Source organism: Fusarium redolens (genome assembly GCF_020744475.1).
Source record: "Fusarium redolens strain MPI-CAGE-AT-0023 chromosome Unknown BKA55scaffold_23, whole genome shotgun sequence".
NCBI classification, from domain to species: domain Eukaryota; kingdom Fungi; phylum Ascomycota; class Sordariomycetes; order Hypocreales; family Nectriaceae; genus Fusarium; species Fusarium redolens.
The window spans coordinates 123,750-150,258 of NW_025763686.1; the positions used below are offsets into that span (position 1 = coordinate 123,750).

The following is a 26,509-nucleotide window of genomic DNA, read 5'->3' on the forward strand; positions in this document are numbered from 1 at the left end:
ACAATTCACCCCAATATTTAACAGTTATATAATAAAAATCCATTAATTTAATACCTTATATTTTAATTATATAATTTATAATTAAAAAAGATATTTAATTATAATATAAAAAGCTAAATTCTATTTATACTTTAGGCCTTTTAAAATAACTTAAAACTAAAGCTTTAATTAATTACTTATATTTATTAAATTAACTATTAAAAGTTATATTATTATAATTATCTATATTAAATCAGGGCAGCACTAATAGATAAATAGTTTTGCAAGCAGGCAAAAGAAATAATAAAGCATTTTCTCTTCTAATATATAAAATAAACAATATAACGCAAAGAGATATTTTAGTATATAAATAAGAAGTACAGTAACCTCTCCTTTCATCTAAGAGGCAAGGCAGTATCAGATAGTAAGGAATAGATACTAAACATAAATGCAGTATAAGCCATAATCAGGTTTGCAATTACTATAGGTCGCCTAGAACAGAGATAATAGGAACATTAGTAACCTTATAATACTTTATTAATACTAACTAATAACCCTTAATACCCTCAAATAGTCAATAGTAAGCATTGCTTTAGCTGCTAATAATAGGAAACTAAACACTTAAAGGAAATAGGCTTTAAGTTAACTTACTATTATTAACATCTAGGAGGCTAATAAGAAGAGCAATAGGTAATCTAAAAAGAATAAGATAAAGTTTTTATAGGCTTGGCGAGAGTAGGGTTAAATAGCACTAATTTAGGGTAAGAGATATATAGCATAGAGTTGCTTATTAATAGATATATAAACAGACCTAAAGTAAATATTTATATTAAACTAGTAATAATAGAGGATTATATTTACTTAAATAAAGAATATTAAATACTATTTTATTAGTTTTATAAATTAACTATTTAACCTAGTACTAGTAATAAGTTATATTTTTAATAAGTATATTAGCTAAAAGGTAAAGTATTAAAGGATATTAATAATTTTTATATTATAATAAAGCTAGTAACCTAAAACCCTTTATATTACTGGCTGGTTTAGATAATTTATAAAGCTCTTAAGGGAAAGAGAAAGTAATATCAGTTTATTACTGTTTTTAGTTTAATATAAACCCTATTAAAGGCTTAAAAATAGCTTACTTAACTAGCTATAGCTATAATAGCCCTTTTACTAGGATAAGTAAGGCAGACTTTAATATATACTATATAATATAAAGGGGTTTAATAGCAGGCAGTTAATTATATAGCTAAAGTATAAGGCTATTTAATATATAGTAATATTTATAATAAACTAATAATATAGGCTAGTAATTTAAAATAATAAGAATAAATAAGTAATTATTAGCTATTATATATTCCTTAGTTATAAGGTAATATACCTACCTAGCCTATTATATTAGTATTAAGGCATTATTAAGCAGACTAGCCTACTTTATAAAGATCTTAAAGTCTTAATTAGATAGTTTTTATTACTAATTTACTTTTAAAGAAAAAAACCTCTTATTATATTATAAGTATTAGCTATAACTAAGCTAAGTCTTTTATATTATATAATATTTATTAATACATTACTTTATATATAATAATAAATAATATAAATAAAATACTAAAATAATATATTTTCTTAATTTACTTACTTAAATACTATTAAACTATTACTACTTAAAATAAAAACCTATAATAATATTAAAATAGTTATATACTTTACTAGCTAAATTATATATTCTTATTATTAAGCTAATATAGCTAGTTATAAGGTTATAAGACTTATTTTTATTATTAAATCTTTAAAAGAGGCCTAAGTATTTATTTAACTAAATGCTGTTTTTCTATCCTTATAGCCTTATAAATCTTAGTATTATAGATTATTATATAAATTATTCTTAGTAAGGCTCTAATTATAATAGCGCATCTATAATTACTTCTTTAAAGCCCTATATAGCTATCTATAATGCCAATAACCTTTATACTATAATAACAAAACAACATCCCCTGCCAGACTTAAATATTATAAAGGGTTAATTAGTTAATAATTAACGCTTAGGCCTCCTTTAAACAGATAGCAGTTAATAAGCTAACCCTGCAAACTTATAGCTAGCCTTATTAGCTCAATAAAGTAATAATGTAATACAGCTAGCAAAGTATATAATTGCTTTTATTATAGCTGCAGGTTTTAGTATTAGGCAGTAATAGGCTAAGGAGACTTTAGCTATACTAGTTAAGAAAATAGCATACCCTGCTAATATATATAAAGTAATTTATTAGTATTTATAATAAGGCAAGACAGGAAGCTCTATTATAGCTAATACCTATAATTTAGCAGAAGGCTTTTTTCTTTAAAAGCAAATCTATAATATAGGTTCTTTTATTAAGTCTTAGCTATCTTCGCAAAGCAGGCCAATCTGCCTAATAATAACTTAATACTAATATAGTTTATAAGGTATAGCATACTGAGTTATAATTAAAAAAACAAATAATAGCTAATAATTACCTATTTACTTCCCCTTACTGCCATACAGCAATTATCCTCTTATACTACTAAGTAAACTTACTAAGCCGCTTTTAAGTTACTTACCTGCACTTATTAGTCTCTTATAAGTGCTACTAAACGGCTAATAGTCTTATGCTTCTATCGCTGCAAGGCTAGCTGCCTGCCATTAAGGCAGATAACGCAAAGCACCTAACTATATCTTTTACTATAGGAAAGTACTGCAGCGGTATTAATAAGGCTTATCCCTTCGCCAACTATAGCAGTTAACCTTGCAATAGGAAGGAACTTTAATAAATATATCAGGTTAACTAAGTTAAGTGCCTTCTTTAAAAGGATTTATACTTATTACTAGATAAAGCAGATTAGAGATATATTTATATCTCTTCCTCTTCTTTTATCTTTCTTTACCTTTTATTTCCTTATTTTTTTTCTTTATTTTTATAGGTTTAGCTACCTTATTTAATTATATTACTGCCCTCTCCTTAGTCTTATTAAAGACTAATTAATATAATAGCTATTACTATAATAGCTATACCTAGTTATCTTACTAATAGGTAATAGGCTTAATAAGATATGCTTTTAAGCTAATAATATATTAGATAGTAGTTTATTTTATAATTTATAAATACTTTATATAGATTTTAGTACTAAAGACTCTAGCTTAATATATCCTATGCCCTAATAGGGCACCTTATAGGCCTTATAGCCCTTAGGTAAAAAAGAATATATATATATATATACTTAGCTTTTTCTAAAATAATAATTATACTAGATAATATAACTTAGACTTTTTATAATATTATTTTAAGCTAAAAATCCTAGTATATTATTTATTTATTATATATATTATTTCCTCCTAGTAATATAAAAAAAATAATATAATTATAATAATAAAATTAAACCTATTAAAATAAGCAAGCTAGTTAATTTAAATTAATATAAAGAAGTTATATTATAATAAATAACTATATATTATAAAAAAAGGGCAGCCTTTTTAAAGCTGCTATTAGGTAAACCTTTATAGCCTTTTTATATTTAAAATTAAGTAAGTTAAGTATTTTTAAAATTAGCTACTTAAATAAACTATATATATAATTAGAAAATCTTAGAAATTCTTATTAAAATATATATATTATAGCTATATTAGTAATAAATAGGCTTATTATATTATTTCTAATTAATAAACTTAAATTACTAAAAGTAGGTTTATTAATAATATAGTCTATCTTATAAGGGTAGTAAATATTAATACTAATAGATATATTACTATAAGTAATGTCTTTATAAGTATTATAATAGTATATATATTAGTATTATATATTAAGTTAAGAAATTATAAAAGAATTATAAATAAATTTATAAGTAAGTAATATAGTAAAAGCCAGCTTATAGAAAAAAAAGTTTTAAAATAATAACTAATGCTTTTTTTTATATAATAAGTACTTATACTATATTATTATATAGTCTTATATAGCTTTCTTATATATCCCTAACCTTATATGCTTATTAGTAAAGAGCTTCTTAGTAATATATCTAATAGTCTTAAGACTAGCCTATAATAAAGTATTATAAGATAAAGAGCTATGATTTAGATTATTATTAGTAATAACGGTCTATAATCTTTAGATACTATTTGCTAACTAGCTTAGAAAAGATAAGCCTTATTAGATATAGTTATAAACCTAGTATTAGGAATAGATTAAATAATAAAGCTATTAAATAAATAGAACTATTATATAAATATATCTATAAATACTAGTAATTATATTTATATTTTATATTAAGATTATTTATTCTTTTCTTATAGAGCCTATATATTACCTAAGCCTCCTTTTTAAAATATACTTATTACTTTTATTTATAACTTAAGGTAGTTTATTAAAGATAAATAGTAAATAAAGGAAATATAGTTAAATAGCTAGAAAATAAATAAATTTAAAAGTAATATATTATACTAATCTAAGCCCTCTCTTTAAGCTAATTTAAAGATTTATATAATCTTATAAAATAATAAGCCTATTAATAAAACTATTTACTATTTTAATTCTATATTATAAAGCTAAATACTTAAAACCTATTAAGGATTATTTTAATTATATTTAAGAAAATTAATAATATAAAAGCTCTAGCTTATAAGTTATTTATAAACTATAATAAGTTAAAGCCCTTACTATTTATTAAGTTATATTTAAGTATTATATTAATTAATAAGTTAAACTTACTATATAAAATATATAATTATTTATTATTATCCTCTAATATAAAGGTATACTTTTATATTTAGTTTATATACTTATTAAATTTCTCTAAATACTTAATAATATAATTATAAGCAGTCTTAAAGCTATCTTTAAAAAAGAAATATTACTTTATAATAATATCTATTATATTAATACTTTTATAATAATAAATATAGCTGCCTTTATAATTAGGAGCTTAAAGGTTAGGAAAGCAGTTCTTAGTAATTTTACCTTTATAAATTGCCTAATTTAAGTAGTAGCTAAAGTCTAGGAAGATATTACTATTTAGGTTATTATAAGGTATAGAGTTAAGGGGAATAGCTAAGGTAGTAGAGGTAAGGAGGGCAGAGAGGGCAGTAGTAATAAAATGCATTTTATTAAGAGGCTTAATTTAATAAGTAAAGATAAATATAATTAAGTTATTTTATTTTATTAAGTAAGTATTTAATAATAGTAATACTAATAAGAATTAAGACTTTTATTAAAACCTTAATAATTATTATATATACTTTTAAATTAATAAATAAGTATAATAAGATTATTTTAATTTAAAAAATATTACTTATACCTTTAATAATAATATAATAACTAAAGCCTAAAAACTATATAATTTAACTATATAAAACCTATATAGCTATATCCTAGCCTATTAGAAAGTAAGGAAAATATTAAAAAAGGGCTTTAATTATCTTAATTTGCTTTTTTTTATTACCTAGTGCTTTTAAACCTTAACTATAACTATTATTCCTATTTAATAACCTAATGCCTACTCCTCCTGTAATAAATAACTATAACTTACTAAATCTTATTAATTATAATACTTACACCCCTAGTTACTTTTAACTATATTAAAAAAAACAGCCAAACTTTAAATATATTACTTAGCTATAATTTAGGTTTAAATTAATTAATACTTTAGGAAAATACTTTCCTTAAACTTACCTTTTAATTAATACTAATTTTATTTATTTTATATTTTAAAATATCTATAAATTCTACTTCTTATATTTTCTATAAACTTTACCTTATATTATTAATAATGCCTTTTTATTTTATATAGGTTTTTCTATAAACTCTATTATAATTTATTATACCTATTATAAGTAGTGCCTTTTTATTTTATATAGGTTTTTCTATAAACTCTACTATAATTTATTACACCTATTATAGGTAGAAGAGGATCCTACCCTAGACCCTTAAGAAGACCTAAAAGGGGACTTAGAAGAGGATCCTACCCTAGACCCCTAAGAGGACCTAAAAGCCCAAGAAGACCTAAAAGCCCAAGAGGACCTAAAAGCCCAAGACCTAGAAGAAGACCCTACCCTAGACCCCTCTGAGACCCAGCCTCCCCTAGATGACCATCCTAGGGCTAGGTCAGGCTCAGAGGCTAGTTATAGGTCTTCTTCTAGCTATGAGGGCAGGGAAAGGTCTTTCTTAAAGGCCTCTTTTTAGGCTTCTAATAGGGAAAATAGGCCTATTTTAACCCCTAATAGCCCCTCTAGGCCCAGTACCCTATAAGAGCCTACCTTAGAGCAGCTATATAACTAAGCTATAGCCCCTATCCTGGAAAAAGCCTTTATAAAGAAGCTATTAGCCTTCTTAAAGATCCCTATTCTAGAAAAGAGGCTACATGCTAGGCAGGCTGTTATTTTTATAGCTATAGCTTATAGGGCTGCTAAAGCCTTCTTAAAAAGACCTATAAAAAAGGCCTTATTATACTTCCTTCTTCTCCCTAAGCTCCTAGGGCTAGGGCTTTAAAAAGGAGGCCTAGGTACCTTACTAAGGTCCTATCCTTCTAACCTCCCTACCCTAGAAAGCCTATAGTCCCTACAGCAGCCCCAAAACCACCCCAAGGCAGCTAGACCTTCTAGAGCCCCTAGCCCAGCCCAAAAGGCAGCTAAGCTATTAGAAAGAGGCTACCTAGGCCGGGCTGCTAGGGCCCTTATAGACCCTACCCTAGTAGCCCCTAATACTGCTAAAAATAAGGCTATTTTACTAGAAAAGCACCTTATAGGCTTTAAAAACCCCTTCTAGGGCAAGACCTGCCCAAGACCTGGCCAACTAATTATATCTAAGGCTATTATAAAAGCTATTAGGTCTATAAGTAAGGAAAAGGCCCCTGGCCTTAGTGGCTAGACTAGGCCCCTACTAGACCTAGTAGTAGCTAGGGAAGATTCCCTTATAATAGCCTTCCTTAGGCTGCTAGCTAATATAATCCATTAAGGCACAGCCCTAGGTACTAACCTTCTGTATACTAGCCGCCTTATAGGCCTAGAAAAGCCAGGTAGGGGGGTTAGGCCTATAGCTATAGGGAATCTTATTTATAAGGTAGCTATAAAAGCAATCCTTATAACCTCTTATAGGTCTGATATACTGCTATCTTTCTAGCTAGGCGTGAATAGCTTAGGAGGGGTTAAACTAGCTATCTTCCTGCTAGAAGAGGCTATTCTAGGCCCTAATAGTGCTGATTTTTAATAGCTAGCCTCTATAGACCTTGTTAATGCTTTTAACTTAATAGATAGGGCCTCTATAGCTGCCTTAGTAGCTACTTATGCCCCTACCTTCTATAAGGCAGTAGCTTAGGCCTATAATAGCCCTTCTTTTCTAATTATAAAAGAAGGGGGTATTTTAGCCTCTTTTAAGGGGGTTAGGCAAGGAGACCCCCTAGGACCCCTCTTATTTTCCCTAGCTTTTCGACCTACCCTAGAGACCTTAGCAGCCAAGCTGCCTGGGGCTACCTTAGTGGCATACCTAGATAACCTCTATATCCTTAATCCGGCCCCTAACGGCACCTTAAAGGCAGCTAGGAAGGTCTTTTCTAAGTCCCCTTTCTAGCTTAACCTAGCTAAAAGCAAGGAAATAGCTATAAGGGACCTAAAAAAGGAAGGAATTAAGGCCTTAGGCTCCTTTATAAGGCCTATAGCGCCTAAACGAGCCTTCTTAAAAGGGAAAATAAGGACCTTACAAGAGGCCCTAGCTGCCCTTTAAGACCTTCCAAAGCAGCACGCCTTCCTCCTTCTTAAGGGAAGTATTTAGCTTCTTCTTAAGCACTTACAAAGGCAGCTAGACCTTATAGGCCTAGAAGACCTTTGGGAAGAAGCTAATAGCTTTATTAGGCAGGCTATTATAGCCTTATTAGCTAGAAGCCCTAGTAACTGCCCTAAGGAGCCTAGCCCAGACCTTATAGCTCTTCTAGTATAGGAGGGAGGCCTAGGAATCCCCCTATATAAGGAGCTAGCTATATAGCTATATCAGGCAGCTAAGGAAGCCTCTAAACCTATCTTAAACTATATTAAAAAGCACCCTCCTATAAATACAGGCCCTAGGCTAGGGAAAATAGCTAAGGAGGTATTAATAAAAGCTAATAAGGCTAGGCTATAGAGCTTCCTTTAAGACCTACCTACTAGCTATAAGTAGGCTAGGCTAGAAAATACTAGCTATTTAGGCCATAAGTAGCTTAGAGTCTTGCCTACTAAGAAAGACCTATCTTTTACAGACTCTGAGATTACTAAAGCCTTAAGAAGCAGGCTTTTTTACTCTGTTAAGCCCCCTAGCTTGCCTTATAGCTCTTATAAAGCTATAGCAGCCTTAGGCCATAAGGATACCTATAAGGGTGCTTCTAGAAGGTGGATTGCAAGGCATAATAAGATTATAGGGGCCTTTTATAGAGCCCTTAGCAGCCAGCCTTCCTTAGAGGTTAAGAAAGAACCCTTATTTAATAAGGAAACTAGCCTATGGGCTGACCTAGTAGTTACCTTAGGAATAAGCCGGTATTTCTATAATATCTAAATTATTACTATTTCTAAGGATTCTATAAGGGAGGACCCTTATAGCACCCTTATAGAGGCTGCAGAGGAAAAACGCCGGAAATATAGGTGCCTAGGTGCCTTTTTTCAGCTTATTATTATCTCTGCAGGCGGCCTTATGGACCTAGAGACTGCTAGGACCTATAAGAAGCTCCAGGAGCTTGTAGGCCCTCTAGCAGCTGCCCAGCTTAATGCCACAATAGGCCTGACCTTAACTAGAACGCGGGCTATCTCAGCAGCTTCTATAGCTAAAGAGATCCCTACAGGCCTAGCTAGGTCAGCCTGGAATACCTCTAGAAGGTCTTCCTAGACCTCTTTTAGGCTATTTAGCCTTATATCCCTCTTTTTTAGCTTTTCTAGCTATATCTCTTTTTTAGCTTTTTAAGCTATATCTCTCTTTTAGCTTTATCTCTTTCCTAGCTCTTAGGCTATATCTCTTATCTGCCTTTCCTTTCCTTTTCTTATACTTATTTCTTATTTTCTTATATCTTAAAAAAATCTCTACTCTTCTATTCTATTAGCTCGATCTTAGCTAGAGAAAAACACTAGGGCAAAGATAGCTTAGATAGTTAATACTAACCCTATCCTAACCCTAATGGCAGTATGAGCTATAAATAGTATATTAATAAAGTGCTAACCTCTTGCAGCAAGAAGCGGTAGATAATCTTAAGCCTCCTAGTTATTATAAAGCCTTTATGTGTGCCTGTAATAATTATAATAAGCCCTTAATTGCATAGAATATTACAAACCCCTTTATTACTTATATTGCAATGCTATATAATAAGAAGTTCCTATACTCTTAGTAGAAACCTGCTGCTAATATATACAAGAACTGCTAGTAGCTCTAGTACTTTCTTTATATTAAAACTGTATTAATATACTATCTTAGAATTTATTTTTAAACTATTATTATTAATTAACTTAATTTACTTACCCCTAAAACTGCTATTTTATAATATCTTTTTAATAACTTAGCCTTTACTAGTATTACTATTATATTAGAATAATTTATTAATAAATAAATGCCTAATTGTTTTATTAGCTATATTATCTAGTAGCTAATCTTATAGGATCTTAAGAAGTCTAAGTTTAGCCAGAGACTGCTTTAAGAACTTAGTAAATAGTAATAAATCCTTATAAAGTATAATCTCTAATTATTAGACTGCTAATTTTATTATTGCCTATATATTAAAAATGCTAAGATAAATACCCTTATAAATAAGCTCCTCCTTGCCTTTATCTTAACTTACTAAACTATATGCTGCTATATTGTTTTATGCGGCTATATTGAAATTTTAGAGCTAGATAATAAACTATATTAGTGTTGTTTCCTAGCCTTTGCCCTTACTTATTGTAAACTGCTAAGTTATCTTAGATATTAATACAAAATAGCTTAGGCTATTTTCTTCTGCTTCCTCTTAACTTTGCCCTTATTATATCTTTTGCTTAATAGCTTTAGACTGTTAGTCTATAGTGTATTTAATAATATAGAGATAAGAGATAGCTATAATAACAGAAAACTTTAGCATAAAGCCTGTATACCCCTCCTATGTACTATCTGCCTATATACTAAAAACAGTTAAGAAGCTAATAAGAATGCTATTATATTTTATATCCTTAGTAAAATAGTTAAGAATAGAGATATATAGCTTAAGAATAGCAGTTTCTAGTAGTTTAAGAAGTCTAATAATTGCTAGTGCTTTTAGATTACCTTTATATTCCTTCTAAGTATTTATTAAGTTATTTATATATTTTATTATAATATTATAAGCTTTTTGCTGCTATATGCTTAGTTTAAATAGTGGCTAATCTGCCTTATTATTAAAAGATATATATTAAATAATATAAGAAAGTAGCTATTTAATTATAAGTATATACCTCCTCTATGTTTCGGGCTTAAATTAAAAGTAAAATAGTTTTATCCTCTCTTTTATTAGTTCTTTATAATTAACTTTAAAAAGAGCGTTTTAAGATATAATATCTAATATAATAATAGCTTTAATATAGTTAACTAGCTAATTAAATATAATATATATAAACTGCAGTTAGGCATTATCTAACTAGTTTAGATTATCTGGATTTACTTTATATTCTATAGTAATTAAGCCCTTTAAAAAGTCCTTTTTCCTATTAAAATCCTTTAAGTAGATAGCAGAACTAAGCTAATAGAGCTATAGATTTAATATAATAAAGTTATTCTCCTTATTAATATGCTTTACTTCTTAACTTTAAATATCTTTACCCTTACTCTAGAATGCATTAATGGCCCTCTAGAGTGCGGCTTATAACTCGTTATCTTAGGCCCTTAATTATTTAAGATCTAATCCCCTTACTACCCTAAATAACTTACTTCCTGGCTTACTAGAGAATAGTTATTAATAATAAACTCCTATTCTCTACAGACTATTACTTCTTTCTTTATATATTATAATAGCTAAGTAATATTTATCTTTAAGTTTTATATCCTAATTATACTTAACCCTAAGATATTCTGAAATCTGCTTTAAGTCTGTGCCTATATATAGGTAATTAGACTAAGATAATATACTTTATTCTTAGATAAACTTATACTAAATACCTCCTATGCCTAGCAGACCTAAAGCTATAATTAGCAGTATATTATTAGGCTTAGGTAGTAAATTAATATATGCCTCTAGCTAACCCTTAAAGATATTATACTTAAATACCTATTCGTATATAAGCCTAATCTCTTAAATATTAAGACTATGTAAAGTATTATAAAGATATAACTTTACTTGTTTTTATATAACTATAGTCTGGCATATATAGCAATAGAGAAGCCAGAGTTCTAACTTATATATAAAGTACTTTATTATAAATAAATTTAATAAAATTAAAGTTTTAACTTAACCTTTATATATTATAAGCTATTATACAGTATTAATACCTTTCTTAAACCCCTTTATTTTATATTAGCAGTTTAAGCTAAATATAACCTAAATATAATAAGATATATAGCTATAGCTATTACTAAACTTTATAAGTTAAAAACTCGCTCTGGTTAGCCATGGCAGATTAATTTATATTTATAAACCCTATTGCCTAATAATTATATAAAAAAATAACCTTAAACTAAATTTACTATATAGCTATTAATATTATAACTTTATATATTAATATTAGTATTAATTAATTTATAAGTATTTCTTTTATATTCTTACTTATTTTAAACTTACTATAGTTACTATAGTGCCTAAAATGCTAATTATTAGCACCTGCTTATTTTAATTATTATAATACCTATATCTTACTAGCACTATGAAATTTCCTATATAAATTTAATTATTAGCAGGCTGTTAACGCAAATAATAATTATTAGGCTATTAATATAAATAATAATTATTAAAGCAAAGATAGCTTAAATAGTTAATACTAACCCTATCCTAACCCTAACACTACAACTATCCTAAATATATATCTTAATCTAATACTTAGCATAATACTAATATAAATTATCTTATAATAATACTAATAGTATAATTATAATAGTTACCCCTTTATTATTATAGGAATAATATACTCTTGCCCCCTCCTGTGCCTATAATCTGCATAATCAGACTCTTGCCTTACATAATGGCCTAGATTACTGCCTCTTATTAGCCACAGAATGCCGCATCTAGACCTAATATCTGTCTTAATTGGCCGGCGATATTGACTTACTGTATCTGTCTGAAACGCTGCAACTGGTTATACTCCTGCTCTGTCTTAAATAGTTCTTGTTCTCGCTTTTACCGCTATATACCGCCGCCGGCCCTATCAATAAACTTATCGCCGTCCTAGAACTCTAATAACTAATACTACTAGTAGCTAATTAATTAGAACTTATTATGTATAGTTACTATACTAAATAACCCTTATTGCATTTCTTATATATATACTATGCCGGCTATATATATTCTATAACCTGCTTATAAATTAACTAGACTATTCTTTATCTTATTATCTTTATCTTTATTTAATATTAACTCCTTAAATACCCTATTTAAATACTAGTATATTATAGTTATAGTAATCTGCCTTTATAAACTAATATTTAATATAATACTTAAAAATTATTAGCTATACTATTAGATAATTTAATAAATATAATTTAATATCTAATTATACTCCTTTACTTAACTTTTAAATTTAATATTAAGGTTTATATTATTATTATTATTATTATTATTATTATAATTACTATTATTATTACTAAATTTATCTTCCCTACTCCTAGTCTTTATCTCTGCCTGCCTTCTCTCCTTCTGCTTTATCTTACTAATATTAACCTTATAAACTACCTTATCTAGCTATAAATACAGGCTATATATACTAGTATCCTTAATAATACCCTATACCTGCTGCTAAAATAATAATACTAATTATAAATACTATATTAATAACTTACTTACCTTATATAGTAAATATTAGTAAATAACCTTAGCCTGCCTTATAGCCTAAAATAACTTATAGTATAATATAATAAAATATATTAAACTATTATATATAAATATATTATATATATTACTATTTATTATATTCTTATATTAAATACTTAAAATTTTTATAATATATACTAGCTAGCTAGATATTATATATATTAATAAAAACATCCTTTTTATTAACTCCTTTACTATCTGCCTATATAACTATATTACTCTGGCTTAAAATAGCTTTTTATCCTCTTTTTTATAATTAAACTAAATCTTTTATTAGCCTAGGGAATTAGTAATTTACTATAAACTTTAATTCTTACTAGCTTTTAACTTTATATAATTATAGTTATTTTTTAAAAATAAATACCCTACTCTATCTTTATTATAGTTATTTTTAAATAATAACTATAGGATCTAAAATAACTAGCTAATATTATCTATTATAGCTAATATTATTTTTAACCTTTATATTTATCCTTTAATAAATATAATATCTCTGTAAACTTGCCTATTTAGAATTGCACTTAGTAGTACTTAATGCAGTCCCTAACCTAATTAATTATTCCCCTAGCTAGTATATTAAATTAAATATATATACTATATATATATACCTTATAAATCTAATCTATTAGTATTAGCTCGGCCCTAGCATTGCCGGATATAACTATTATAAACTGCTATACCTTCTTATATATAATACAGAATATACTTATAGCCTCCTCTTCTGCCTCCTCTTAGGCTTCTTTCTTATCTAATAACCCGCCCTCTTACTGCTACTTGTCTATCTTAACCTGCTTTAACCGGGCCACTTCGGCCTATCTCTTTATATATAAATAGTATATAATTATAGCATAGGCAATCTTAATAATAGCAGAATATATAGGTATATAATTTAATATATCTATCTAACTACTATCCTTTTAGATACTTATTACTGCTAATCTACTAATAATAGTATTATAATACTTCCTAGCTATTAAATAGTAATTTAATAATATTATTATAGCCTATAATATTAACCTATTTACTTAATCCTCTTCTAATAGCTATATATTTAGATTATTAATATATACTTTAATAATTTTACTTAATTTATTAAGTAACTTACTTTATTACTTTAATAATTAATACCTAGGCCTATCTTTATTTGCCATGGCCTCTATATAATATATATAATATACTAACTTAGTCTATATAGCTATATAATATGCCTATATATTATCCTCTATTTAGTTATTAAATAGCCGCCTTGGCTTCTTATCTTCTTCTTTTTACTATACCTTAAATAATGCCTAGCTACTAACCTGCACTAGTATGGCTATAGCGCAGGCCTGGTTTATTACCTATATTAAACTATCCTATATTAACTATAATATATACTTATACTTACTTACCAGATTAATTAACTATAGCATGGCTTTTAAGTTAAATCTTTCTAAATATATTACCTACCTAATATGCTTTAACTATATATTAGTATCTATCCTTATATTAGCTACTTTAATCTTTTCCTTATCTTCTATTTTAAATTAGTATTACTGCTGCTTTATTGCCTAGTTTATCTAGTTAATATTAGCTAGCTCCTTAGGCACTACTTTACTAACTTATTTACTAAACCTAACCTTAAACTAATTACTACCTAGCCTATTATTAAATAACTATTATTACTAGACCCTAATACGCCACGGTACCTGCTATACCTCTATAGCCTGCTTCTAGGCACTCCCCCCCCTCTTATAGGGATTAATCTATCTATACTCTTCCTAGTAATATTCTTACATACCTTATATTATACTAACTACATATAAATACCCTTCCTTACTATATCTAAGCTTCTAGCTTAGCAAATAGATATATAATATAAGGTTAATTATTAGTAGTAATAGTAACTATATTACTAAATAGCTTTGCTCCTAGATAATATTAAGGTTATATTAGATTATTATTATAATCTTATTTCTTTTTTCTATTAGGATTAACTTATAATGCCTTTTTAAATACTACTTTACTTTCTTCTTAATATATATATATTAATATACTTTATAAATAATAAATAAAAACTTAGGCAGTTTTATAAATAGCCTTATATTATTTATAATTAATATTATTAGCTTATTAGTTTATAACTATTAAATATTAATAAATTAATTATTAATTACTTTATTTTAATAACTATTAATTATTATTTATATCTATTAATATACTTACTTTTATAGTTATTATAACTTAAACCTTAATCTTAACTTAGTTATATATATTACTATAAGTTAATAACTACTATAAACTAATAGACTATAATAATACTAATATAATATATATTTATACTTACTACTATAACTTAGCTATCCTTATAAATTGCTTTAGCTTAATTACTATTCTCTGCTTATATTTCTATTATACTCCCTTACTTATACCTAGGCATACTAAAATATATAGACTAACTTAAGGTAAATAATTTGCTAATTACTATTTACTTTTAACTATACTAAATATAATTAACTAAATTTCAAATTAATTGCAATATTGCAATACTTGGTTTCTATAGTTAAAATTTAAAATGTAATATATACTAGTAATTGCAAATTAATGTATTATCTTAAATATTATTTTTTCTAACTTTTAATAATAGCAACCTAAATCCGTTAGGGGCAATGGATTTAGGTCCCTGTCTTTATTAGCATGGTTTTAATTTATATATGTTTTCTATTGAATTTAGACCTGTATCTGCCTTGCAGCTAAAATAGGCTTTTTTATTAAGTAAGCTTAAGAATTTACTTTATTAAAAAGTCTTTTAGGCTAGTTTAGTAATAAAGGGAGCTAATAAGGTAGGGTTATTATTACTATTATTATTACTTTCCTCCTTAAAATAAAAAACCTAGTAAATATTTATAGTATTATAAGTATTACTTTTAAAACTATAAGCTAGTATAGTTTAATTTAAAATCTTAATAAAGTTAAGGGCTAAAGCAGGAAGTGCCTTTAAAGTCTTAAGTATTTAATAAAATATATTAAATTAATACTACTTATATAAGATAATAATATATTTTAAGTTAGCTATATATTATATATAAAAGGTAATAATATAATATTATTATTATTATATTTAATATTTATTTTACTAAATAAATATTATTATAAAATAATAGTTTTATTATTAAATTTATATAAGTACTTAAGGAGTTATTTATATTATCTAGTTTATAACTTATAATTTAATATTATTTTAAAATATTAAATATAGCTTTTTTTTAAAGAGGTTTAATACTAACAGGTAATTTAAGGTTTTTACTATTTATTTTTTTAAAGTATAATTAGATAGCTAATAAGAAAGCAAGCTTTATTTATTAAGTATAGGATATTTAATATCCTTTTCTTAATACCTTTCTTATTACTATTTTACTTAGTAGAAAATAAAGTAAGATCCTGGTTAAAGGCGGAGATAAGCTGTAACTAGATCTGACTATAGGTGTTAGGTAGGGCGAGGCCGTAATAGTTAATATAAAGCTTAATGTTAAGTTTAACTAGGAGGGTATCTGTTTACAGGATAAAAAGGTTAGTATTAGGGCCTATTTTATAGTAAATAAGGAAATAAAATTAATAAAATAAATTATAATATAAGGACTTAATAAAAAAGGATTTATATTTTTATTATAAAATTTATAAATTTATTATAAATTACTTAAATTAAAAGTTATTTATTTTATATAATTTTAAGGCCTTAATATAATACTAGCTAATTATAAGCTTAGGCCTTTTATTATTAAAATTAGCTTAGTTTTTAAAAAATAGTAAATATTAATATTAGTTTTAAATAGTACTTTAATTAATATTTAAAATAATATTAATTATTATTATTATCTTATTAGTAATAATAATATTATAAAATACCTAAATATAATACTTCGTAGCCTAATAAGTAAGGCTATTATTTTAAAAAAAAAGTAATAAAGATTGGTAATATAAGTATAATTAAGGGGCCTATTATTACTATAAAACTAAGAGAAGTTAAAGAGATAGATAGGTAGCTTAATAATAATAAGGCAGTAAGGCTTTACTTATTTCCTTAAAGAATTAATTTTAATAAAGGTTTATAAGAAAGGCTTTAGTAACTTAATAAGCTTAGAAAGTAATAGTAATAATAGGGATATTAGAGATTAGGCTAGGGTATTATTAATAGCTAGGATTAAGGAGGGAGAGGTAGATTAATAAGGATTATATTAGGGATAGGTAAGGGTAGATTTTAATTACTTAAAGGGCTAGGTATAGGTATTAGAATTAGGAAGAAAAGGGTATTTAATTTTAATTATAATAATAATAATAATAGATTATAATTTCTATTTTATTTTACTTTATAAGTAATAAGAAAAAGGGTAAGAAGTAAAAGTTAAAAACGAGGAAAAAAAGAAAATAAAGATAATAATAATTTTTAATATAATAATTATTATATAAAATAAACAGAAATATAGGGATTAGAAATATAATTAATAAAGGTAAAGTAAGGGGTAAATAAGAAAAAAGATAGGGCAGATATATAAATTATTAAATAATAATTAGATATTATTAAGAAATAAGTAAATAAAGTATTAGTAGAAGTTATAAGAGGGTAAATAATTAGTAAGAAGAGGAACTAAAGGGCTTAAAAGTTTAGAGAGAGTAAGGCATATATAGATAATTAAACTTAGGTTTAAGAGATAGATTAGTAAAAGTTTTAAAAGAGAGAGGGTATATAAATACTTAAACCTAGGTTTAGGTAGGTCTGGTATATAAAAATGGTAAGTTTTATAATAAGGTTATAAAAATATAAAGGTATATAATATAAAAGGCTTTAAAGATATATTACTTTTAGTCTTAACTTAGTTAGTTTAGGGTTGTTTTTAGGCTGTAATATAAAGGGAATAAAGGAAATAATAAAAGAAGTTATTTAATAATATAACCTTTACTTAAAAATAAAAGCTTAAAGATATAAACCTTATAAATAGTTATAATTACTACTAATACTAAGAGGATTATAAAGTTTAATTATAATAGATTTTATAACTAAGTTACCCTTATTAGAAAAACCCTTAATAGGAATCTTTTATAATAGTATTATAATTATAATTAATTAATCTATAAAATTCTCTTACTACCTACCTTATAAAAAAGCTATAAATATAAAAAAACTTTCTTATATTTTTAATTAATATATTATTAATATATATAGATTACCTATAAAAATTCTATTTAATAAAAGACGTATATTTATATTAAACTTTTAATAATTACTTATAATATAACTTAAACTAAATTATTAACTTATAACTACATTTTAACTACAAGCTAATAAATAAATTAAATAAATAAATTAAATACTTAAATAGTATTTATAATATTATATTAATTATAAATAAAATAATTAAGTTAAAAAACTACTAATAGCCTAACTTATGTATAATACTATATATAATAAAAGTATTAACTATATACTAGCTTATATAAACTTTAAATATATATTAGATACTTATTATAATATATAATAAGAAAAATTAGTTAACCTAGCTACTATATTTAAAAGTAATAACCTTAAAAACCTATATAAAGAAATAAAAATAGAACTCGAATTTATTAGAAAATATAAAAAAAACCACTATAACCTAAAACAGTTAAAGGGACTAACCTTTTTAAAAGAAGATATAATCTACCTAGCTATAAAAAACATTAAAACAAATTAACTAAGCTATAAACTAGATTATAAATATATTAAATTATATAAAATTATTAAGAAAATTTTAGAAAATAATTATAAATTAGACTTACTACTAAAGGTTAGGCTTTATTTAGTCTTTTATGTTTTATTACTTAAATTAATAACTAATATAATATAAGGTAAAATTAGTAATAAACTAAATAAAATTATAAGATTAGAAGTTTATAAAGTAAACGCGGATGCGCTGCTGCTGCCTCCGGTTTAGCGACGCCGCCCAAACGGGCAAGGCGCGCGTGCTGCACACCCGCCCGACCGCATATCACGTGACTCTCTATATATAATACAAGAACCTCCTCCTACCCTGGCAACATGTATCTTTGACCTCTCCTTCTTCCCATGCTCTGTCCGCTTGCATCCGCCATTCTCACTCTTCTGCAAGCATCGTTATCTTCAGCCCAGCTCCCTTCGCCCATCCTGCCACGTCATCGTTCTGATTTGGAACGAACTTCTCTCGCCAGAGGGATTGACCGACTATCGCGACGCTTGCATCGCCCCCAACGCCTGATTGTGGAGGGAATGAGACATATTCTAGTATTCGCTTTCCATTCTATCCTCTAATGTTATGACTAACTCTACTCTGTGTCTCGTACGGCTTCCTGTCCCGTCCTCTTCTCTCAGAATTTAACAACGCCAACAGTCTAGAGAGCGTTCCCCAAGTTGGGCCGCCGAACAGTGGTGTGATGCTTCTCAGGCAGTAGCAGAGCATCTCACGGCAATGTTTTCCCTTGTGAGGCCTCCAGTCGACGCCCATCCAATGGCAGAAATGCCGCAGTAGCTTATCAATGCACCCTGCTGCATGATGGAGGATTGCCATCTCGGGCTCGCCTCCTGAAACTGGCACAGGTGGCTACGGAGGCTTCCGACACGACCTTGCTCCTCGATTGGTCCCCTGATCCGGGCGGAGAGTGAGGCCACAACTCGCTTGGCGGGGTCCGAGTCACCATTTCTCTGCTCAGGGGTTGCCGAGACTTCCTGCCGCTTGGGGGAACGATCCCTCGGCCCGGCGCCGCTCGCGATAGCTCAGCGGCTTCGAAATCGAGAGCAGGCCAGCGAACTGAGAGGGATGATTGGGGGACGAGGGGACGGGGATGCGGACGGGGACGGGCGCATTTCGGCGAGTTGTTGGTGTTGCACACATGTCAGCCCCGTTTGTCTCACTGCTGCGTGTTCATGAGGCGTTTGTGACGGCATCTGGTGCTCTCCCATCCTCTGAATGGCTCAACAAGTTCGTGGCTGTGGACGACCAAAATGCGCTGGCGCGGCGTTGAGCTCCATCACGGTCAGACGGAAGAGCTAATGCTGCCGGGAACTTTCTACCCGATGCTATGTGACCGCTTGGAAATGACGCGTCGTGCGTGAACAGCCCAACAGGCATGAAGACCTGCCTCATCTGGTATCTCCCCGAGGACTCTGCCTTGCCAACGAGTGGCGCGAATCCCTGACGATGTGCGGCAAGCTGAATCGAGGGGGGCATCATGTGTTCAGCATAGCTGCCTTGGTGTGGCCCGGCAGCGAAATGATTGGGACGAAGGAGAAGCGGTTACGTGTCTGCATCCGATCCATCACCATCTTGGAGAACACAAGGAGGCAGCAGGGAGACATCGAGCTGGGCGCCCGCAAGCGATCAGGACTCATGTTGCCGCATGGTTCAGCAGCGAGCATATAAGCCGGACAATGCCCGCCCATCTTCACCTGGCTGCACTGCGAACACCAAACCCCCTTTCTCTTTTCCTCTCCGCACTCTGCAACACAAGCATGGCCTCGGCGACTTTTGACTCTGAACAGCGGAAGCTGCGGCAAAACCTCACCCCTCCTGCCTCTCAGCCAGACACGGTATCTTTGCAGAAGGAGGCCCTCTTAGCTATTGGAAAATCCAGCGACACAGCGATTTGCATTCCCTCTGATGTCGAGTCTGATACTGAAGATGAAAATGACAAGGGTCGAGAACTCAACAACCTGCAACCTTACGCAACACGTGTCAGCACCCCGGACTATCTGGGTAGGTCTTCGACGCCGTGATGCTCCGTTTAGGTGGAAGTTTCTGACAACGGGCGTCTAGATCTCACCAGCACCGAACATGGCACAACTGAATCAGAAGCTGCCATTAGCGTAGTCATTGCGCCAATAGTACCCCCAGCTCAAGCGGAAGTCGCCCCAGCTTGGCCGAATGAGATACAAGCGTCTCACCTCGCTGATGCTGAACCGAGCCAGCAATCTTCTTGTGAGATGAATCACATACTCACTGGAGATACGTCTGCTTGTAAAGGTGTCAATTTTGCAACGCCTCCTACTAGCCCTGAAAGCCAGCCATACCCAGTTGCGGCAAGCGGGCAACAGCTTCGACCCGTACCAGCCAGTCAACAGAGCAACATGATGGTCGATGCTGTCTTTGACCATGACGCTTGTCATAGCGCCCAGGGTCATCCGGATTCCCCCTCAACTTGCACACACTCTCCGCGTACTGCCAGCCCCGTCGAGGTGGTCCAGGCATCACTCCAGGAAAGCGAAATACCCGCCGGCAATTCGTCTGACGATGCCACCCCTGGAGCCCGCAATCCATCCCTGACAGCAAGGATGTCACCCGAACCGCATCGGGGACAAGACTTGGGCGACGCAAGCTGCGGGTCCAGCGATCCCGAGTCCGAGGCCGTGGATGGTGGACTCGGATCGCCGGACAAGGCCCGGCCATCTCCCCAGTTGCCGTCCCCGCGCCGTTCTTATCGCAGACCCCCACATGCGCATACAACAGGGCAAGAGGAGGACAGTGACGCAGGTGCTGAAAGCTCCGGCAGTGAGGATGGCCCCGATGTTCTAGAATATGCGCGTGACGAGGACTATTGTCCTTCGCCTCCAGAGGTTCAAGGATCTGGCTCGGAAGACAATGATGTCGACGATGAAGAACATCAAGATCACAAACGTCGCAAAGTCTCTAAGTCTCCTTCCTGTTCGACACACAATGCGGCTACCAGTGCCCGGGATTCTCGTCGAAGGAGGCGATCTACAAGAGCTTCCGCACACTCATTGAGGGAGCGCGACACATCGGCACTCGGCTTGTCAAGTCCAACACCACCGCGTGCAAGATCTGTTCCCTCCGAGGCCAGTGCGGTTCTTGCTCGGTTTCAGGAATGGCCGCTCGAGAACGCTTCAATGAAACGCGTTACCGAAAATGGCAAGACTACGTTTCAATTCCAGTTTGATTGGCCCCTTTGCACAAATCACCCAAATGCCGCCGGTATGATGCCCGATTCAACCCGCTCGGTCGCGACAAGGAAAACAACCAAGCGAGCCCCTGTAGGACGGGCTAAGTATTCAGACGATGAAGATAGCTTCCTCATACAACTGAAGGAAGAGGAGCAGCTTGGGTGGGCGGAGATTCGTCGGCGTTTTGTTCAACGTTTCCCCGAACGAGGCGGCTCGAGTCTACAAGTGCACTACTGTACGAAACTCAAGGATCGTGGGAGAACTTGATATCACCATGCTCTTCAGGGTCGGGGGACTTTGAGATGGGTGGGAAATACCTTAAACGAGCCAAGGAGCGCTACAAAATACATTGTTCCTTGATATTCTAGGACGTCTGCGTGCACGATTGCTTGGAGTTGTTAGTCGGGTGATCTGGAGGGCGTATGCCTCGGTTCTATATATGAGACCGCAGTCCGTACCTAGATAGTAGATGCTATTTCGTTTAGCCGAATAGGATATCGATAGGTGTAATAAACACCCTGATAAACTACTCCTGTGACGATCGTAAGGTTCCCAAGTGATAAACCGGTCGTGCTGGGTTTATGGTGGCAGAGGTGATTCTGGCGTTGTCTTGAACAGGGTGTAAGTCACGTCTGGTAATGTGCTCAAAGGTATTGAGTGTAACCAAGTTGTATTAATAGCTGAGGTAGCTGGTACATAAGAGAGTGAAAATACAGGTGTACTATATACTGGAGGCGTGGTGCCTGATCACTTTGCTCCAAAGTTTTGATCAGGGTGATCCAGGGAGGCGATCAACGTGATCACTTCTGGTGTTGGTCGTGATCACACCCTGATTGGCGAGGGGCATCATCCCGCACGTGACTGTATGCATGTTGGGCCGTGAACTCCTTCCTAGGAAGGTCTGGTGCAGGTACGTACCCATATGCTAAAAAATTCTCAAAACGGAGGCTCCTAGGCATTGCTGAAGTTTTTAATGGCGAGGTTGAAGGGACACGGTTGATTGGTACCCTCAGCAATAAGACAGCATCACAGTCGATACATGGAGAAGAACCGCGTCTTTATAGGTAGATAAAAGTTAATTCGAGCATGTCATGCAAGGAATTGTGGGTACATCCAATGTTAGATACGCACGAATACGATGGGGTGAGTGTATCCAAGTGGAGCAGAATGTTGTGATGTTCTTGATCGTCGACTTGATTCTTTGATCAGTCTGTCAGAGAGGGGTTTCACCCCTCTTTTGGATACAAGAATAATATTGCAATAAGGGAAGTGGAGCCCATTCCTGTTGGATTAGTGATAGCGCCTCGATAAAAGAAACATGTATTTTGTGGGTCCCCGGATATATCAATACCGGGTAGCGGGGAAAACACCTAAAAGGACAGAGCAGAGACAGGAGCTCCTGGGGACGAGATTGATCCTCAAGTGTGAAAATTAACCCTATTTTAATTGGATATTAACCCTACACGCGTATCTAACAATTCCCAGCCGCCAATCTAACATCCAATACCGAGCCGGCCTCCGCGCCGGACAGCAAGAAAATAGGGGCCATCCAACAAGCAAGATGTATCTATCCGCAGCTACAAGCCTCTATCATAAAAATAAAGCATTGACCAAACGAACGCCACAGCCCATTGAATAAAAAATTTTCGACCCCTATTACCCTCCGAGATCAAAGTGAAAAGAAAATTAAAGAGAAAGAAATGACGCTAGCTTTTTCCTATAGCAAATGGCCTCCTGCTTCCAAATCAAACAGAATCAATTTCATAGGTCGCTGCCTGCCTCCGGTCTAAGAGAATTTCATCACCGACACACGACCTGAACGACAACCGATAGCGACCGTTGATCTAACAATAGCGGCCTTAGCCCCTCGATAGTCCGGAGGTAGCCAAAGCATCTCCTTTCCATCTTTAACAATCCATACACCGTCGGTGCTTATACCCCAACCAGAATGGCGAACACCCCGTAAGGTTAGTTCAGTCGACTGATCATCGATGGCAGGCGCCAGGTGATCTAAGTTGAGAAGTCCAATATCGGTAGAGAGGAGAGTGTTTGTCGTTGGATCAAATGCAATTTGATGTACGCTCCCAACGTCGAGTGTCTGTAAGCAGGCGCCTGTCGCCGCGTCCCAGATCTTGACCGTCCCATCCCACGAGCCTGACGCGAGACGCTGGCCATCCGCTGAGAACACCACCGAGTTCACCCGACCGCCATGGCCCTCGAGCGTCTGCTCGCACGCGCCCGTCACCGCGTCCCAGATCTTAATTATCCCATCGACTGAGCCTAACGTGAGACGCTGGCTATCCGCCGAGAATACCACCGACTTTACCCAACTACCATAGCCCTCGAGTGTCTGCACGCACGCGCCCGTCGCCGCGTCCCAGATCTTGACTGTATCGTCTTTTGAGCCCGACGCGAAATATTGGCCGTCCGCTGAGAACGCCACCCTCTCCCCTAGACCGCCATAGCCCTCGAGCGTCTGTAAGCACGCGCCCGTCGCTGCGTCCCAGATCTTAACCGTCTTATCGGCCGAGCCCGACGCGAGACGCTGGCCGTCCGCCGAGAATACCACCGACGTCACCCGATCGCCATGGCCCTCGAGCGTCTGTACGCATGCGCCCGTCGCCGCGTCCCAGATCTTAATTGTCTCGTCTTCTGAGCCCGACGCGAGACGCTGGCCGTCCGCCGAGAATACCACCGACCTCACCTGACCGCCATGGCCCTCGAGCGTCTGTAAGCACGCGCCCGTCGCCGCGTCCCAGATCTTGATTGTCTCGTCTTTTGAGCCCGACGCGAGACACTGGCCGTCTGCCGAGAATACCACCGACCTCACCTGACCGCCATGGCCCTCGAGCGTCTGTATGTATGCGCCCGTAGCCGCGTCCCAGATCTTGATTGTCTTGTCGTATGAGCCTGACGCGAGATACTGGCCGTCCGCCGAGAACACCACCGACCTCACCTGATCGCCATGGCCCCCGAGCGTCTGTACGTACGCGCCCGTCGCCGTGTCCCAGATCTTAACCGTCCCATCCCCCGAGCCCGACGCGAAATACTGGCCGTCCGCCGAGAACACAAGATCGCCATAGCCCTCGAGTGTCTGCACGCACGCGCCCGTCGCCGTGTCCCAGATCTTAACCGTCCCATGATCCGAGCCCGACGCGAGATACTGGCCGTCTACTGAGAATACCACCGACTTTACCCAATCACCACAGCCCTCGAGTATCTGCACGCACGCGCCCGTCGCCGCGTCCCAGATCTTGATTGTCTTGTCGTATGAGCCTGACGCGAGATACAGGCCGTCTGCCGAGAACATCATCGAGTTCACTTGATCGCGATGGCCCTTGAGCGTCTGTATGCACGCACCCGTCGCCACATCCCAGATCTTAACTGTCCTATCGGCCGAGCCCGACGCGAGATACTGGCCGTCTGCCGAGAATACCACCGAGTTCACTCGACCGCCATGGCCCTCGAGCGTCTGTACGCACGCGCCCGTCACCGCGTCGCAGATCTCAACAGTCCCATACCAGGAGTCCGACGCCGACGCGAGATACTGGCCGTCTGCCGAGAACACCATCGAGTTCACCTGATAGCCAGAGCCATAGCCATAGCTATAGCCATAGCCCTCGAGCGTCTGCTCGCACGCGCCCGTCGCCGCGTCCCAGGTCTTGACAGTCCCATCCCACGAGCCTGACGCGAGACGCTGGCCGTCTGCCGAGAACACCACCGAGTTCACCTGATCGCCATGGCCCTTGAGCGTCTGTATGCACGTGCCCGTCGCCACGTCCCAGATCTTAACTGTCCTATCGGCCGAGCCCGACGCGAGATACTGGCCGTCTGCCGAGAACACCACCGAGTTCACCCGACCGCCATGGCCCTTGAGCGTCTGTACGTACGCACCCGTCGCCACGTCCCAGATCTTAACTGTCCTATCGGCCGAGCCCGACGCGAGACGCTGGCCGTCTGCCGAGAATACCACTGACCACACTGAACCGCCATGGCCCTCGAGCGTCTGTATGTATGCACCCGTAGCCGCGTCCCAGATCTTGATTGTGTTGTCGTATGAGCCTGACGCGAAATACTGGCCGTCCGCCGAGAACATAGGATCGCTATAGTCCTCGAGCGTCTGTATGCACGCGCCCGTCGCCGCATCCCAGATCTTAACAGTCCCATCCCCCGAGCCTGACGTGAGACGCTGGCCGTCCGCTGAGAATACCACCGACTCCACCTGATCGCCATGGCCCTCGAGCGTCTGTATGTATGCACCCATAGCCGCGTCCCAGATCTTAACTGTCCTATCCTCCGAGCCCGACGCGAGATACTGGCCGTCTGCCGAGAACACCACCGACCTCACCTCATTGCCATGGCCCTTGAGCGTCTGCACGCACGCACCCGTCGCCACGTCCCAGATCTTAACTGTCCTATCGGCCGAGCCCGACGCGAGACGCTGGCCGTCCGCCGAGAATACCACCGACCTCACCTGACCGCCATGGCCCTCGAGCGTCTGCACGTACGCACCCGTCGTTGCGTCGCAGATCTTGATTGTCTTGTCGTATGAGCCCAACGCGAGATACTGGACGTCCGCTGAGAATACCACCGGCTCCACCTGAT

The 26,509-nt window shown here is 34.2% G+C and overlaps 3 protein-coding genes across 3 annotated transcripts; 1 reads left to right on the forward strand and 2 right to left on the reverse strand.

Annotated features, from left to right (window-relative positions):
* Positions 1-20,458: 20,458 nt before the first annotated feature.
* BKA55DRAFT_598882 (uncharacterized protein) lies at positions 20,459-22,171 on the forward strand (the record flags this gene model as incomplete). Its single annotated transcript, XM_046196300.1, has 3 exons — positions 20,459-20,702; positions 20,763-20,924; positions 20,970-22,171. 3 exons carry the CDS (start codon positions 20,459-20,461, stop codon positions 22,169-22,171), a joined length of 1,608 nt encoding a protein of 535 aa, XP_046042877.1.
* Positions 22,172-23,690: 1,519 nt separating this feature from the next.
* BKA55DRAFT_526512 (WD40-repeat-containing domain protein) lies at positions 23,691-24,164 on the reverse strand (the record flags this gene model as incomplete). Its single annotated transcript, XM_046188848.1, has 1 exon — positions 23,691-24,164. A coding segment is annotated over one exon (474 nt), but the record flags the coding sequence as incomplete, so codon positions are not given.
* A 213-nt stretch (positions 24,165-24,377) lies between these two features.
* On the reverse strand, positions 24,378-26,399 carry BKA55DRAFT_477386 (WD40-repeat-containing domain protein; the record flags this gene model as incomplete). The annotated part of the gene is made up of 2 exons (XM_046186176.1): positions 24,378-24,800; positions 25,572-26,399. Coding segments are annotated over 2 exons (1,251 nt in total), but the record flags the coding sequence as incomplete, so codon positions are not given.
* Positions 26,400-26,509: the final 110 nt, after the last annotated feature.